This window comes from Lithobates pipiens, unplaced genomic scaffold, assembly GCF_037356315.1.
Source record: "Lithobates pipiens isolate NorthernLeopardFrog02 unplaced genomic scaffold, aLitPip1_a1.2 Scaffold_25, whole genome shotgun sequence".
NCBI classification, from domain to species: Eukaryota; Metazoa; Chordata; class Amphibia; order Anura; family Ranidae; genus Lithobates; species Lithobates pipiens.
In genome coordinates, this window is record NW_027507787.1 from 132,307,955 (window position 1) to 132,322,415 (window position 14,461).

General features: G+C 41.9%; 1 protein-coding gene across 2 annotated transcripts in view; it reads right to left on the bottom strand.

The window, feature by feature from the left end:
- The window catches only part of GHITM (growth hormone inducible transmembrane protein), a 53,271-nt gene that overhangs the window by 21,891 nt on the left and 16,919 nt on the right, over positions 1–14,461 (bottom strand). For both annotated transcript variants that reach the window (XM_077454897.1, XM_077454896.1), the window contains exon 4: positions 3,524–3,635. In XM_077454897.1, the coding sequence (XP_077311023.1) occupies positions 3,524–3,635 (112 nt within the window). The remainder of the gene's footprint in view (positions 1–3,523; positions 3,636–14,461) is intronic.

Sequence of the window (14,461 nt, forward strand, 5' to 3'; positions counted from 1 at the left end):
ATATACTGTATAAACTATTGAAGATATACTCTAGTATTAGAGGCTATATACTGTATATACTATTAGAGGAGAGATATACTGTATATACCATTATAGGAGAGATATACTGTATATACTATTAGAGGCTATATACTGTATCTAATACAAGAGGAGAGATATACTGTATATACTATTAGAGGGGATATATACTGCATATACTATTAGAGGAGATATATACTGCATATACACACACCATTAGAGGAGAGATATAGTGTATGTACACTATTAGAGGATATATACAGCATATACTATTAGAGGAGAGATATACTATTAAATGGTCAATCTGGTAAATATCAGACTCATTAACTTTAACCCCATTTTGTTGCTGGCCGATTAATAGATTATGAAAATAGTTATCAATTTCATAATCGATTAGTTGTTTCAGCCCTAAATATTTATAAAGCAAACCTCTAACTATATGTGTAATTTATGGGAGAGGAACGTGAATGTGCATATTGTATATATAATATTGCACCAAAATAATACATTTCCTTTCTTAATGGAAGTAGTATGGTCGATCCCTAATTAGCATAATTAAGCATATTATTAACATTAGCATATTAGTGTCCGCTGGGAGCAGATACATCTTTAGAAAATTGCTTAACCACTTAAGCCCCGGACCAATTTGCAGGCAAAGGCCCAGGCCCCATTTTGCGATTCAGCACTGCGTCGCTTTAACTGACAATTGCATGGTCGTGCGATGTGGCTCCCAAACAAAATTGGCATCTTTATTCCCCACAAATAGGAGCTTTCTTTTGGCGGTATTTGATCACCTCTGCGGTTTTTATTTTTTGCGCTATAAAAAAATAGAGCGACAATTTTGAAATAAAAATGCAATATTTTTAACTTTTTGCTATAATAAGTATCCCCAAAAAATAAAAATAAAAAGTTATTTTTTCCTCAGTTTAGGCCGATACGTATTCTTCTACATATTTTTGGTAAAAAAAAAAAAAAAAGTCGCAATTAGCGATTGGTTTGCGCAAAAGTTATAGCGTTTACAAAGAGGATAGTTTTATAGCATTTTTATTATTTTTTTTTTTTTTTTTACGAGTACTAGCGGCGATCAGCGATTTTTTATTGTGACTGCGACATGGCAGACACATCGGACATTTCTGACGCATTTTTGGGACCAGTCATTTATACAGCAATCAGTGCTACTTAAATGCACTGATTCCTGTGTAAATTACACTGGCAGTGAAGGAGTTCACCACTAGGGGGGCAGGAAGGGGTTAAGTGTGTGGTTTTTTTTTTTGTTTGTTTTTAACTGTAGGGGGGCGTGGCTTGTCATCTGACGTCACTGATTGTCTTTCCCTATAACAGGGAACGGATGATCGGTGACAGGCTCAGTAAGAAGCACAGGGAGAGGTTTGTTTACACAGACCTCTCCTCGTTCTTAAGCTCTGTGACCCGATCGTGGGACACCAGCTGCGATAGGGTCCGCTGGTCTTGCGGCCACAGTCACAGAGCTCAGGACTGGGTTGGGAGCGCACCGCCGGCGGCACGCTTCCGACCCACGGCTGGGCACTTAAAGAGTAACGTTCAGGTACGTGCTTTTGCACAGCCGTGCCATTCTGCTGACGTTAATGTGCAGGAGGCAGTCCTTAAGCAGTTACATTGTTTTTATTACTAACTGTTAAAGAATCTATGATGTTTTATCTATCAAGTTGCTATAGTCTCACTGCTGTAACCAATGCCTATAAGCATTATTTCCTTTCCCTACCCCTGCGTCCTCTCAATGTCTGAGACAGGGAAGGCTTCACCATGACCACGTCTCTTCCCCTATAAACTGATGAGTTACTAACGAGTGACTAGCGAGTTAGTGGGCATGACCAGAGGAAGGAGGCCATGCCTCCGAAACACGTTGTCATGGCAACTGTGTCACATCCTCACTTTCTTCCCCCGTATCCTGCATGTGTGGGTTTGTGTCCTCGAAGAGGACATAAGGATCTGCACGTCGAGCGTGGTGGAGGCTAGCCTTGGATGTGCTGCCAGGATCCGGGCAGTTAGGTTGAACATCCAGGGCTCCCCCTTTCCGTCGGGCTCTTGAGGTGGCTATAGAGGTGCAGCCACAGTGGGATCCTTATGCTGCATCTATCTTCACACAATGTGAGTTTGACCATTGTAGTATTTTTAACTTTATCATATTAAAGTCAAGTTACACAAGGGTGGCTTTGCGCGCTCTTCATTTGTGTTTGGTCACCAGAACTATAAGTGAAATGGGAGAAAGATCCCTGCAGATGTCCCCCCTCTAAAGAGCGCAAAAAATGTATATTGGGTCCAGCTAGACATTATACCCGTCAGCACTAAATCAACTGTTTAACCGCTCGACGACCAGCCGCTGTCATTTTACTGTGGCAAGTCGGCACGATTCCACGAGCCATCATAGTTATGTTGGTTCGCGGGATCAGGATAGCAGGCGCGCGGGGTGGGCGGGGGTTGGGGGTGGACGATGCTCAGCCGACACGACGACCGCTGCCCACAAGCAATCACAGGCACGAGAGGCGTGCGTAAACTCACAAATCCCTGTTCCGTTTGGCGTGACAGATCGTGAGTTCCTATTAGCTAGGCGCCACAATCCGTCACTTCCTCTAGGTCAGTCCCCTCCCCATACAGTTAGAAACACACATAGGGAACATGGTTAACCCCTTGATTGCCCCCTAGTGTTAACCCCTTCCCTGCCAGTGACATTTTTACAGTAATCAGTGCATTTTTATAGCTCTGATCGCTGTATGCCAATAGTCCCAAAAATGTGTCAAGTGTCCAATGTGTCCGCCAACGTGTCGTTTGCGCAAACCAACATATGCTTATTGCGATATTTATTACCAAAATACATATAAGAATACATAAGTACAAAATATTGCGTTTTTTTAAAAAATTGTCCTCCTCTTTGCTTATAGCGCAAAAAAAAACAAACAAAAAAAACAAAAAAACAAAGGCGATCAAATACCACCAAATGAAAGCTCTATTTGTGGGGGGGGGGGGGGACATCAATTTTCAAAATCACAAAAAATGGCCCGGTCATTCAGCAGCCAAATCTTCAAGGCTTTAGTGGTTAAAAAATATTTTGTACGTGTTAAATTGGTATTAGCATTTCCTGCATAAAAATTATAAATTTGCACTGCACAACTGTTTATCAAACCAATATTTTTATTACAGTCCATTCAGACAAACAATTATTTTTATTGTTACATACCCTCTGGTATGTAAAAGTGATCAGACAACTTCTACATTAAAAGAACTGAGCCGGAAGATAACATTTTTAACAGGTATATTCCTACTGCAATGACATGTGGTACATATCTTTAGCAGCCAAAAGGGAAAAAGTAACCAGACCGCATGTGAATAATACACCCAACTATTTGCATTCAATCACTTCTCGATCAGCTTAATAAAACATATTATTGTGAAATGTCAGCTTTGCTAAAATATAGAAGCCTGGAAGTAATAGATTAACCCATAGGTTATTTAACTTTCAACAACTTACGCTGCTCTTTCAATTGCACCAACTTCATTGGACATCCCAAGCCCATAGTAACACAATGCTCCAAGACCAACAGCAGCACCTCCAGCGACAATTAATTTACCTGTTGCATCAACTGAAAGACAAGAAAGAAATATATCTGAACCCAGTGTTAAAATAGGTCTCCTAAGTTATAAATGTAGACAGAGAGGATGGAAGTTAAAAAAAAAAAAAAAAAAAAAAAAAAAAAAAACACACAGGATGGTTTCTCTAGCAATTCTAAGAGAACAATGCATATAGTACATCCAGGGAAGAAGTGCACAAAAACCCAACACTTCTGCTCTATGTTCCAGACAACAGAACTACAACCACGCTGCTCTCTACCGTGTTTAGTCAGTAGGGGCAACTGCCTTGCTGGGGCTGCTAGAAACACAGCTGGGCAGGAGCCTCTCCTGCCTCTGCATTGCCCAGCCATGTCCTGCACTTTGTAGGACTGAGCTGTCAAAATGACAGCTCAATCCTGTAGATTAGAGGTATCCCTCCATGCTCATGTGCAAAAACAAACGCATATGCAAGTCACGCAAGCATATGTAAGAATTGTTCACACAAAACATGTGAGATATTGCTATGATTGTTAGTGTGGGAGCAATAATTCTAGCGCTAGACTTCCTCTGTATCTAAGCAGGTAACCAGTACATTTTTTTAAAAGCATTAAAAGTGTGACTGTTAACTTTTGCTAACATATAAAAGATGTTGCGTCGAGTTATCTAGTGTGATTTTTTTTTTTGTATTTAAATTCATTAACTGCTTGCCGACCAGCCCCTGCAGTTAAACTGCAGGCAATCTGGCTTGGCTGCGTGAATCACCGTAGCTGTATGTCGATTCGCGCACTAGCTTTTGTGGGCGTGCACACGCCAATTAGCCAGTGGGGGGTCAAATCAGCGGGTCCGGCAGACCGTCTGCCAGCCACCCGTGATCATTCCCCGCAGAGACAGAATGGGGATATGCCGAAGTAAACAAGGCAGAACTCTGTTCTAATGGGATTACACTGAGATCTTGTCTTTCTGCTATGCAGGAAGACAGATCTCAGTGTTATCCCAGGCAGCCCATTCCCCATACAGCTAGTAAACACACACAGGGAACAGTGTTAACCCCTTGATTGTCCCTGATGTTAACCCCTTCCCTGCCAGTGTCATTAGTACAATTTCAGTGCATATTTTTTTAGCACTGATTACTGTAATAATGTCACTGGTTCCCGAAAAAGTGGCAAAAAAAAAAAAATGTCAGTTAGGTGTCCGATCTGTCCACCGGAATGCTGCAGCCCAAATACACCCCCCCCCCCCCCCCCCCAAATAAATAAAAAAATCGCTACTCACTGCTATTAGTTTAAAAAAAAAAAAAAAAAATCTATCCCCCATTTTGTAGGCACTATAACTTTTGCGCAAACCAATCAATATACGCTCATTGTGGTTATTTTTGTTTATTTAACAAAAATATGTATTATACATATTGGCCTAAATTGATGAAGAAATTAGGATTTTTCTGTCATACTTACCAGTAAAATCCTTTTCTTGGCATATATCATGGGACACGTTTGTACCATAATCCAGAGCACGGCATACTGGCCAAAAGCTTCAAGATATTTATGGGCAGTATACTCTCCTGTGGAGACCAAGTCCACTGAATTGTAGCCACCCTCAAACCAAATGGAGAAACTGTCAGTGGGTATTATCTTTCAATACCTGAAAGGAAGAATTCAACCTTTCTACATTACGAAAAACAAACCACCAATCTTTAGCAGTGCAACACCCCGGGAACAGATCCCTCTGGTAACCCAATGCCTGGATCTTTAAGTTCCAGACGGAGAAAATGATCCTCTCCAAGACCTGGAGTAGGACTCTACACAGGGAATGTTCTTCGACCTAGATGCAGCTTTTTTTTTCTGCAAAATGTATCAAAAGGAAAACATTTCATTGGGGTGCAACCTATAAGCTGAAGACAGTTTGCACTTGAATGGAAGGGGGTCTGCTGTGCTGGGGGGAGAGGTTTATGGGAAGGCTGGAGTAGTATTTAAACAGGTCAGTTAGGGGTCAGACATTAATGGAGGGTGGAATGGGGATAGATGGGGGGAGGGTTATAGCAGGCGACAAGAAATTTCCCATGTTGCAAACAGCCATTGGAAACTATAGTGCCATTTGTACTACTAAAAATGATATGAAAAACACCAGAGAAAAATGTAATAATGCATTAAAGTGTTCGTACACCAATGCCAGAAGTCTGCCAAGCAAAATAGGCAAGTTGGAAGCTCTGGTGCATGAGGAGAGCTATGATGTAATCAGTGAATATATGCCAGAGGTGGTAGTAACAGCGCTCACCTACAATTACACCTACTGCAGGCTCACCTGCTATTAACCACTTAACAACCGCCCTATAGCCGAATGACGGCTACAGGGCGGTTTCTTAACTCTGGGAGGCCGTCATATGACGTCCTCCCAGAATTCCGCTCTCACGCGCACTCGAGAGCATCCGTGACCGCCGGGTCCATAGGACCCGGCGCATCACGGATCACGGTAGACGGCCGCTCATAGCGGCCGTTTACCACGTGATCGCTCTGTCAAATGACGGAGTGATCACTTGTAAACAAACCGGCGTCATGTTACGACGCCGGTTCCTCCCTCCCCTCTCTGTACCCATCGGAACAGCGAAGGGGGGAAGAGATCGGTGTCAGCAGCGATGTGGGCTGCATCTGCAGTGCCCACATTGCTGCTCACCGAAAAATAACTCTGCAATACCCTGCCATGACCCTGCAACGCTCTGCAACACCCGCCAATATCCTGCAATACTCTGCAACGCCATACTCTGAGATACCCAGCCATAGTCGGTTAGATCTTTTCACATATTCACACAGATCTTTGTAAAAACAATATGTAATTAATAGCAGGTGAGCCTGCAGTAGGTGTAATTAATAGTAGGCGAGCGCCGTTACAACCACCTCTGGCATATATTCACGTTTTTTCACCTTCTGGGTGAATTTATATGGTAGTGGCAGCCCCTTTTCTTACCACTAGGGTCCCAATTTGTTTTTTTAGGTTGTTCACATTTTGGTATAGTAATTTAATTTTATTTCACATTTAGGGTCCATAGTGCACCTACCCCGCCCCCCTTTTTTTCTTATGATGTTATCAGTATTGCTGAAACTTGGCTTCAATGCTCACATGACTGGGCTATTAATATTCCTGGCTATTCACTCTCTTTCGGAGAGACAGGGTAAAAAGAAAAGGTGGCAGGCTCTGTCTCTATGCGAGAAGTGATCTCAAAGCAAGTGTGAAAGAGGACCTGGTGAAAGCAGAGTGTGATGAGTCTGAAGCATTATGGGTGGACTTGCATATAGATGGGCATAGTTCAAAGTTAATCATTGGAGTTTTGTTATAGACCACCCAATGTTAATGGGGAGGTGGAGACTCAGCTCCTTGCGCAGATGGAAAGGGCTGCAAGGGCTGGGATGGTTATAATGGGGGATTTTAATTACCCAGAACTTGACTGGAGTAATGGCACTGCTGGGACAGTTAAAGGGAAAAAATTATAAACCTATTACAGGACAGTTTTATGGTCCAGTTTATTGAGGCCCCAACTAGGAATGAAGCTTTGTTGGACCTGGTCATCTCAAACCATGCAGAACTTATTACTAATGTCCAGATAAAGGAACACTTGGGTAGCAGTGATCATAACATGATTTCATTTGATGTTAGCGCTAAACAAGAAATATATACGGGTAAGATAAAAACACTCATCTTCAAGAGAGCAAATTTTCCAAGGATGAGGGCTGCTCTCCAGGACTTTGCCAGGGAGAGAATATTAGCATCAATGGGCACAGAAAAAAAAAATGGGAATTCTTCAAGAACACTGTTTGGGACCTCACTGCAAAGTATATTCCCATGGGCAATATGTTTAAAAGGCTAAAAAAAGCTATAAAACAATAAGAGCAGAGTTTTTAAAAATATAAAAATGAAGGAACACTAGCGTCATTTAAATGTTACAAAGAATTTAAACAGAACATGTAAAAAGGAAATCAAGGATGCAAAAATTAAAAACGAACGACAGATTGCAAGAGATAGTAGAACAAACCTCAAAAAAATTCTTCAAATATATTAATAGTAAAAAGGTCAGGTCTGAGCATGTAGGCCCTTTACAAAATAATCTAGAGCGGGTGACTGGGGACAAAGAGAAGGCTAATTTATTAAATATTTTCTTCAGCTCTGTGTATACAAAAGAGCATGGGGGAGCTGATGTCCATAATGGGGGTGGTATTGACACAGTCCCAAATGATTCACAATGGCTCAAAAGTGATATGGTCCAGAAATATTTAGACAGAATAAAGAAGGTGGATAAAGCACCTGGCCCTGATGGCACCCACCCACGGATCCTAAAAGAATTGAGCTCTGTAATTTCAGAGCCATTTTATCTAATTAGTTAGGGACTCATTAATGACGGGAATAGTCCCACTGGATTGGCGCAGGACGTACATGGTGCCTATATTTAAAAAGGATCAAAGTCTTTATCAAGTAACTATAGACCTGTTAGTTTAACTTCTATAGTTGGGAAGATACTGGAGTGTTTTAGACAAGTTCTTGCTGGAAAAACACATTTTAAGCAACGACATCATGGATTCATGAAAGAAAGAAGTTGTCAAACAAACATGATTTCTTTTTATGAAGAGGTAAGTAAAACCTTGGACAGAGGGGTGGCTGTGGACGTGGTATACTTGGATTTGGCAAAAGCGTTTGACAAAGTTCCCCACAGGCAGCTCATTTGTAAGGTAAAGCCTACAGGCTTGGAAATATCAGTTTGCAAATGTATAGAAAACTGGCTAAAAGACAGAATTCAGAGAGTAGTGGTTAATGATTCTTACTCTGAATGGTCTAAGGTTATCAGTGGTGTACCCCAAGGTTCAGTGCTGGGACCCTTACTTTTGAATATCTTTATAAATGATATTGGGTCTGGGAATCAAAAGTAAAATTTCTATCTTTGCAGATGACACCAAGCTATGCAGTGGAATAACGTCCTTACAGGATGTCTCCAATTTACAAGCCAACCTCAATGCTCTGTCTAATTGGTCAATTATGTGGCAGATGAGGTTTAACCACCTCAATACAGTGCAGTTACACCCCCTTCCTGACCAGACCAATTTTCAGCGCTCTCACAGTTTGAATGACAATTACTCAGTCATCCAACACTGTATCCATATGAAACTTGCGTCCTTTTTTCCACACAAATAGAGCTTTCTTTTAGTGGTATTTAATCACTAGTGTTTTTTTTATTTTGTGCTATAAATAAAACGTAAATTTTGTGGAAAAAAATGCCTTTATCTTTGTTTCGGTCATACATTTTTGCTAATTAGTAATTTTTCTTCATAAAATTTTGGCCAAAATTTATACTGCTACATATCTTTGGTAAAAATAACCCACATTAGTATATATTATTTGGTCTTTGTGAAAGTTAGAGTCTAAAAACTATGGTGCCAATCGCTGAAAATTGATCACATCTGATCAGGCCTTCAGTACATCAGGTGCATCTCATTTCTTGAGACACTAACAAGTCAGGAAAGTACAAATACCCCCCAAATGACCCCTTTTTACAAAGTAGACATTCCAAGGTATTAAGTAGCATGGTGAGTTTTTTTAAGTTGTCATTTTTTCCCACAATTCTTTGAAAAATTAAGATTTTTTTTATTATTATCATCATTTTTTTTTTTTTTACAAAATTGTCATATTATCAGGTTATTTCTCACACACAGCATATGCATACAACAAATTACACCCCAAAATACATTCTACTACTCTTCCCGAGTACAGCGATATCACATGTGTGAGACTTTTACACAGCCTGGCCACATACAGAGCACCAACGTTGATGTAGTACCTTCAGGCGTTCTAGGAGCATAAATGACACATCTCATTTCATTCCTACCTATTACACTTTTAAAGGTCCTGGACCACCAGGACAGTGAAATTACCCACAAAATGACCCCATTTTGGAAAGCAAACACCCCAACGTATATTCGATGAGACATGGGCTGCAAATAGGTACTCAGGTACCCTGATGGGCCGGGACAGGTACCCTGATGGGCCGGGACAGGAACTCTTTATGGGGGGGGGGGCGCAATCAGTGTGATTGGTGTACACTAGGCGGTAACGAGATGTTACCGTAATCTCCTCCTCACACACGATTGGTGTGTGAGGGGGAGAACAACCCGGTAACATCTCGTTACCGTGGTTTGTTTACGTTTTAGTGATCGGCTGTTAAAGGATCACAGCCGATCACATGGGTAAACAGCCGGCCAATGGCTGTTTACCAGCGTCGGTGACAAGCAGTGTTCCCCGGGGAACACGCCGCCACTGACGTGCACGCACAGCGCGCTCACGATCGCGCGCATGCGCCGTCGGGGTGTGACCATCTGTGATCGGCCGTGATGAAGTCACGGTAACCAATCAAGTAACCAATGGCTGTTCACACCCTTCGGTGGTGAGCGGTGTCTCCGTGACACGCCACCACCGAAGAAACAGGGTTGCGCGCGCATTCCCTGTTTAAACGGGAGGCCAGCGCTCAGCATCTAGTTAATGTTGAGAAATGTGAAGTTATGCACCTGGGGCCTAAGAATACGCATGCATCATACATATTAGGAGGGAGTACAACTGGGGGAATCCGTGGTGGAGAAGGATCTGGGGGTTTTGGTAAAGCATAAGCTCAATAATAGTATGCAATGCCAAGCTGCTGTTTCCAAAGCCAGCAAAGTCCTTTTTTGTATTGAGAGGTATGGACTGCAGAAAGATATAATTTTGCCCCTGTTCAAATCATTAGTAAGACCTGGAATATGCAGTTCAGTTTTGGGCACCAGTTCTCAAAAAGGATATCGGGGAAATGGAGAAAGTGCAGAGAAGAGGTATGGATGAGCTCAGCAATGAGGAAAGATTAGAGGAACTGAATGTATTCTCGAGAAGAGGAGAATAAGGGGGGATATGATCAACATGTTCAAATATATAAAGGGGTCCATATAGTGAACTTGGTGTTGAGTTCTTCTCTTTTACGGTCAACCGAGAGGACACGGGGGCACTCTATGTCTAGAGGAAAAGAGAGATTTCATCTTCAAATACAGAAAGGTTTCTTCACAGTAAGAGCTGTGAAAATGTGTAATAGACTCCCACCAGAGGTAGTTCTGGCCAGCTCGGTAGATTGCTTTAAGAAAGGCCTGGATACTTTCCTGAATGTACATAATGTAACTGGGTACTAACATTTATAGGTAAAGTTGATCCAGGGAAAATCCAATTGCCTCTTGGGGGGGATCAGGTAGCAAATTAGAGCATGCTCTGCTGTTTTTTTTTTTGCCTTCCTCTGGATCAACTGTGGGTATAAAATTGTGTATATTGGATTGTACAATATTTGCATCTTTAGCTGCTTGCGGACCAGTCGCCGCAGTTTTAGCAGGCGCGTGGGCCTGCCGCAAGCTTGACAGGGTTACCCGCGATCGTCTCACGGAGAGGAAGAACAGTGACACGGTCACTGATCACCACTCCCTGTAATCGGGAGCGGTGATAAGTGTCGTGCTACACACAGCCCCACCCCCCCAGTTAGAATCACTCCCTAGGACACACTTAACCCCTGCATCGCCCCCTCCTGGTTAACCCCTTCACTGGCAGTTACATTTACACAATAATCAGTGCATTTTTAACCACTTCAGCCCTGGAAGAATTGACCCCTTTTGCGATGCGGCACTGCGTCGCTTTAACTGACAATTGCGCAGCCGTGCTACATGGCTCCCAAACAAAACAAAACACGCATTCTTTTTTAATATATATATATATATATATATATATATATATATATATATATATATATATATATATATATATATAAATTTCCCTCAGTTTAGGCCGATACGTATTCTACATATTTTTGGTAAATGCAAAAAGGGATTGGTTTGAGCAAAAGGTATAGCTTTTACAAAATAAAATGAAATAATCGATCAAAAAAAATGAGTCAAGTCTAGAGCTGCAACTAAAGATTAGTTTGTCGACTAATCTATCAACATTTTTTTCAATTAGTCGACTAAGATTTTTTTATTTTTATTAATCTAGTGGGTTTTTTTTTTTTTTTTCAAATCTAGATTTTTATTAGATTTTAACAGGTAGTACAAATGATAATGCGTTACAGTAGTATCAAAATACATACATTCGTTGACTAGTCAATTATGGAATCAACCTAGAGTGAGTCAGTAATAAGAGAAAATGTGAGTGATGTAGAATACAGGTACTTACAAGTAATAGAGATGTTGCCTTGTTGCTAATTAGTCTGAGGGGGCCTTGGAGCCTCCTCCCGGGCACCCCTTACGGGAGCACTGCTGTGGCCAGGAGGAGAGTCCAGCCCCCTTATGGTAAGTAAAATACTAGTCGTCTAGAACAGAAGGCGCAACTACAAGTATACTATCATAATACGTATGATTGACAACATAACCATGGTGTATAGGGTAACAATATTAACATTCCTGTATTTAAAAAATCTGCGGGCGGATTTACGATAGTGCTCTCATACGACAATGGAAGGACAGTTTGGTGTCTGATCCATGTTGCCCATGGTAGCCATGCCTGGGAGTTACGTGATAGGGTACCCTTGGCAACGAGCTATCGTTTGTTCGTAGGTAAAATGCAAGTGGGTCATTCTCACCACTTCTCCCACCGTGGGCGGTGAAGGATTTTTCCATAGTCTAGTGATACATAGTCTGGCTGAGAGTAGTACATGTAGAATCGTATGTCTGAGATGTTTGGGGTATGTATCTAGGTTCAGGGAAAGAAGTGCTAGGCTGGGTTGAGAGATAACAGGCACATGAGCTATTTCAGAGAGCAGTTGGAAAATTGATTCCCAGAAGGAAGTCAGTTTGGGGCAGCTCCAAAGAGTGTGGAGCATGTCACCATTGTCGCCAACATCGGTTATTATGGGGTGTGCCGAATTTCGACAATCTCGTGGGAGTTAGATACCAACGCTGTACTATTTTGATAGTTAGTTCCCAAAGATTAGAGCATTTGGTGTTTTTTTGATTAGCCAATTAATCCTTTGGATAACTTTACAAAAAATGATAAGTACATAAAAAAAATCCTAGCATTGTGTGGGGACAGTGTCAGTGTTTTTTTTATTATTATTTTTTTACAATTTTCTTAAAATTATTTATTGCAATTTTTATCAGCCCTGTTGGGGGGGGCTATGGTGAGATATCAGGGGTCTTAACAGACCTCTGACATCTCCCATTTGAGACAGGGAAAGGGACTGGGGACAGAGATTCCCCAGTCCCTTTCTCTGCAGCAATGATAATGAATGGAGAGAAGACAGTGGCTCCCATGGCTGCCCCACATCGAGATAAAAAGTGTGTATCAAATAAAATATAGGGTGTATATAAAAAAAAAATACTCAAAATATATTCTCTGTGTAGGGGGGGGAGCATCCACTGTGATGGTTCATAAAGTATTCCACCGCCCGCACGCCCAAGGCATGTGGTATGGACTGGACACATCACAGATAATCCATAAATCCACCTCCTCCCACCTCAGCTGATCGTATAAATTCAAGAGCTGTTTAGTGTCCCTCAAATAGGCAATCTCTTAACTAATGTCTGTAGTTGACAGTCAACCCAAAGACTTAAAGAGCCTATTCCGGACACTAAGTCGATCAGTGAAGGGGTTTAACCCTTTGTTAGTTTTTGGGAGAATATGGGGGTGATGGGGAAGTCTGGAACCATAACCTCAACCTCCTTGACAGAACCCCCAGGTAAACGAACCCCCTTTTATTTCTTACTCACTCAAGGTATTCTTAAATTGGACAGTGGGGTTCCTCTTTAGCTGGGTATAGGTGGTTTCATCCGACAATTGCCAAATAGCCTCCTCACAATACACAGAGGCATCCTGTACTACTACCAAGCTGCCTTTATCAGAATTCTTAATGACAATGGAAGTGTCCTGACTCAGAGGCTTTAGTGCATCTCGTTCATCAATAGCAAGATTGTCATTATAAATTAATTATGCCTCGTTAACACAAGATTCTAATCTAGTGAGCTCCCTTTCAACACTGACATTTTTTATTACATTTTTAATAATACCCTTGCTTTTTTATTATTTTCCTTTTTGTAGCATATTCTCATTGTTATTTTTCTTATTTTTTTCCAGATTTTTCGGTTTATGGAAGAATGTGTTTACCAGAAATGGTTTGCTCTTTACTTTCAAATGGGAACAGCGGATTGAGGTCCCTGGACTTCTCTGCCTCATTATCTACACCTGTGTAATCATGTGATATTTTGTATATATGGTGGTTATGCCCAGTACGGTTTTGACAAAGCACATATTAAAGAGGAAGTAAACCCTTCCAAACAACTTGGACCTATAGGTAAGCCTAGATTAAGGCTTACCTGTAGGTCCAAGCAATATCTCCTAAACCTATATGGTTTAGGAGATATTTGCCCGAAAATGGGCGCCGCTGTCTACGGCGCATGCGCCGTAGACAGCGGCGCGCATGCGCACTAAATGCGGCAAATCCAAGAATGGATTTGCCAAATTTGTCGACTCCCGTGCGCATGCGCGGGAGTGACGTCATCGCGGCTTCGCCGTATGACAGCGGCGGAGCTGCGAGGCGCGACTCCCGTGCGCATGCGCGGGAGTGACGTCATCGCGGTTGCGCCGCTGTGATTCGTCGGAGCTGCGAGACGCCACAAGCAACATGGATGCGGCGGACTACAGGGGACAGCGGCGACTTCGCTGGCTCCTGTGTCAGGTAAGTGACACATAATGAGCTACTATGCGATGCATAGTAGTCCATTATGCTTTACCTTTGCAGGGAAAAAAAGAGGAAGTAAACCCATCAGGGTTTACTTCCTCTTTAACATGTGAAACACATTTTTTTTCTCTCCTGCCAATATGAGTATTG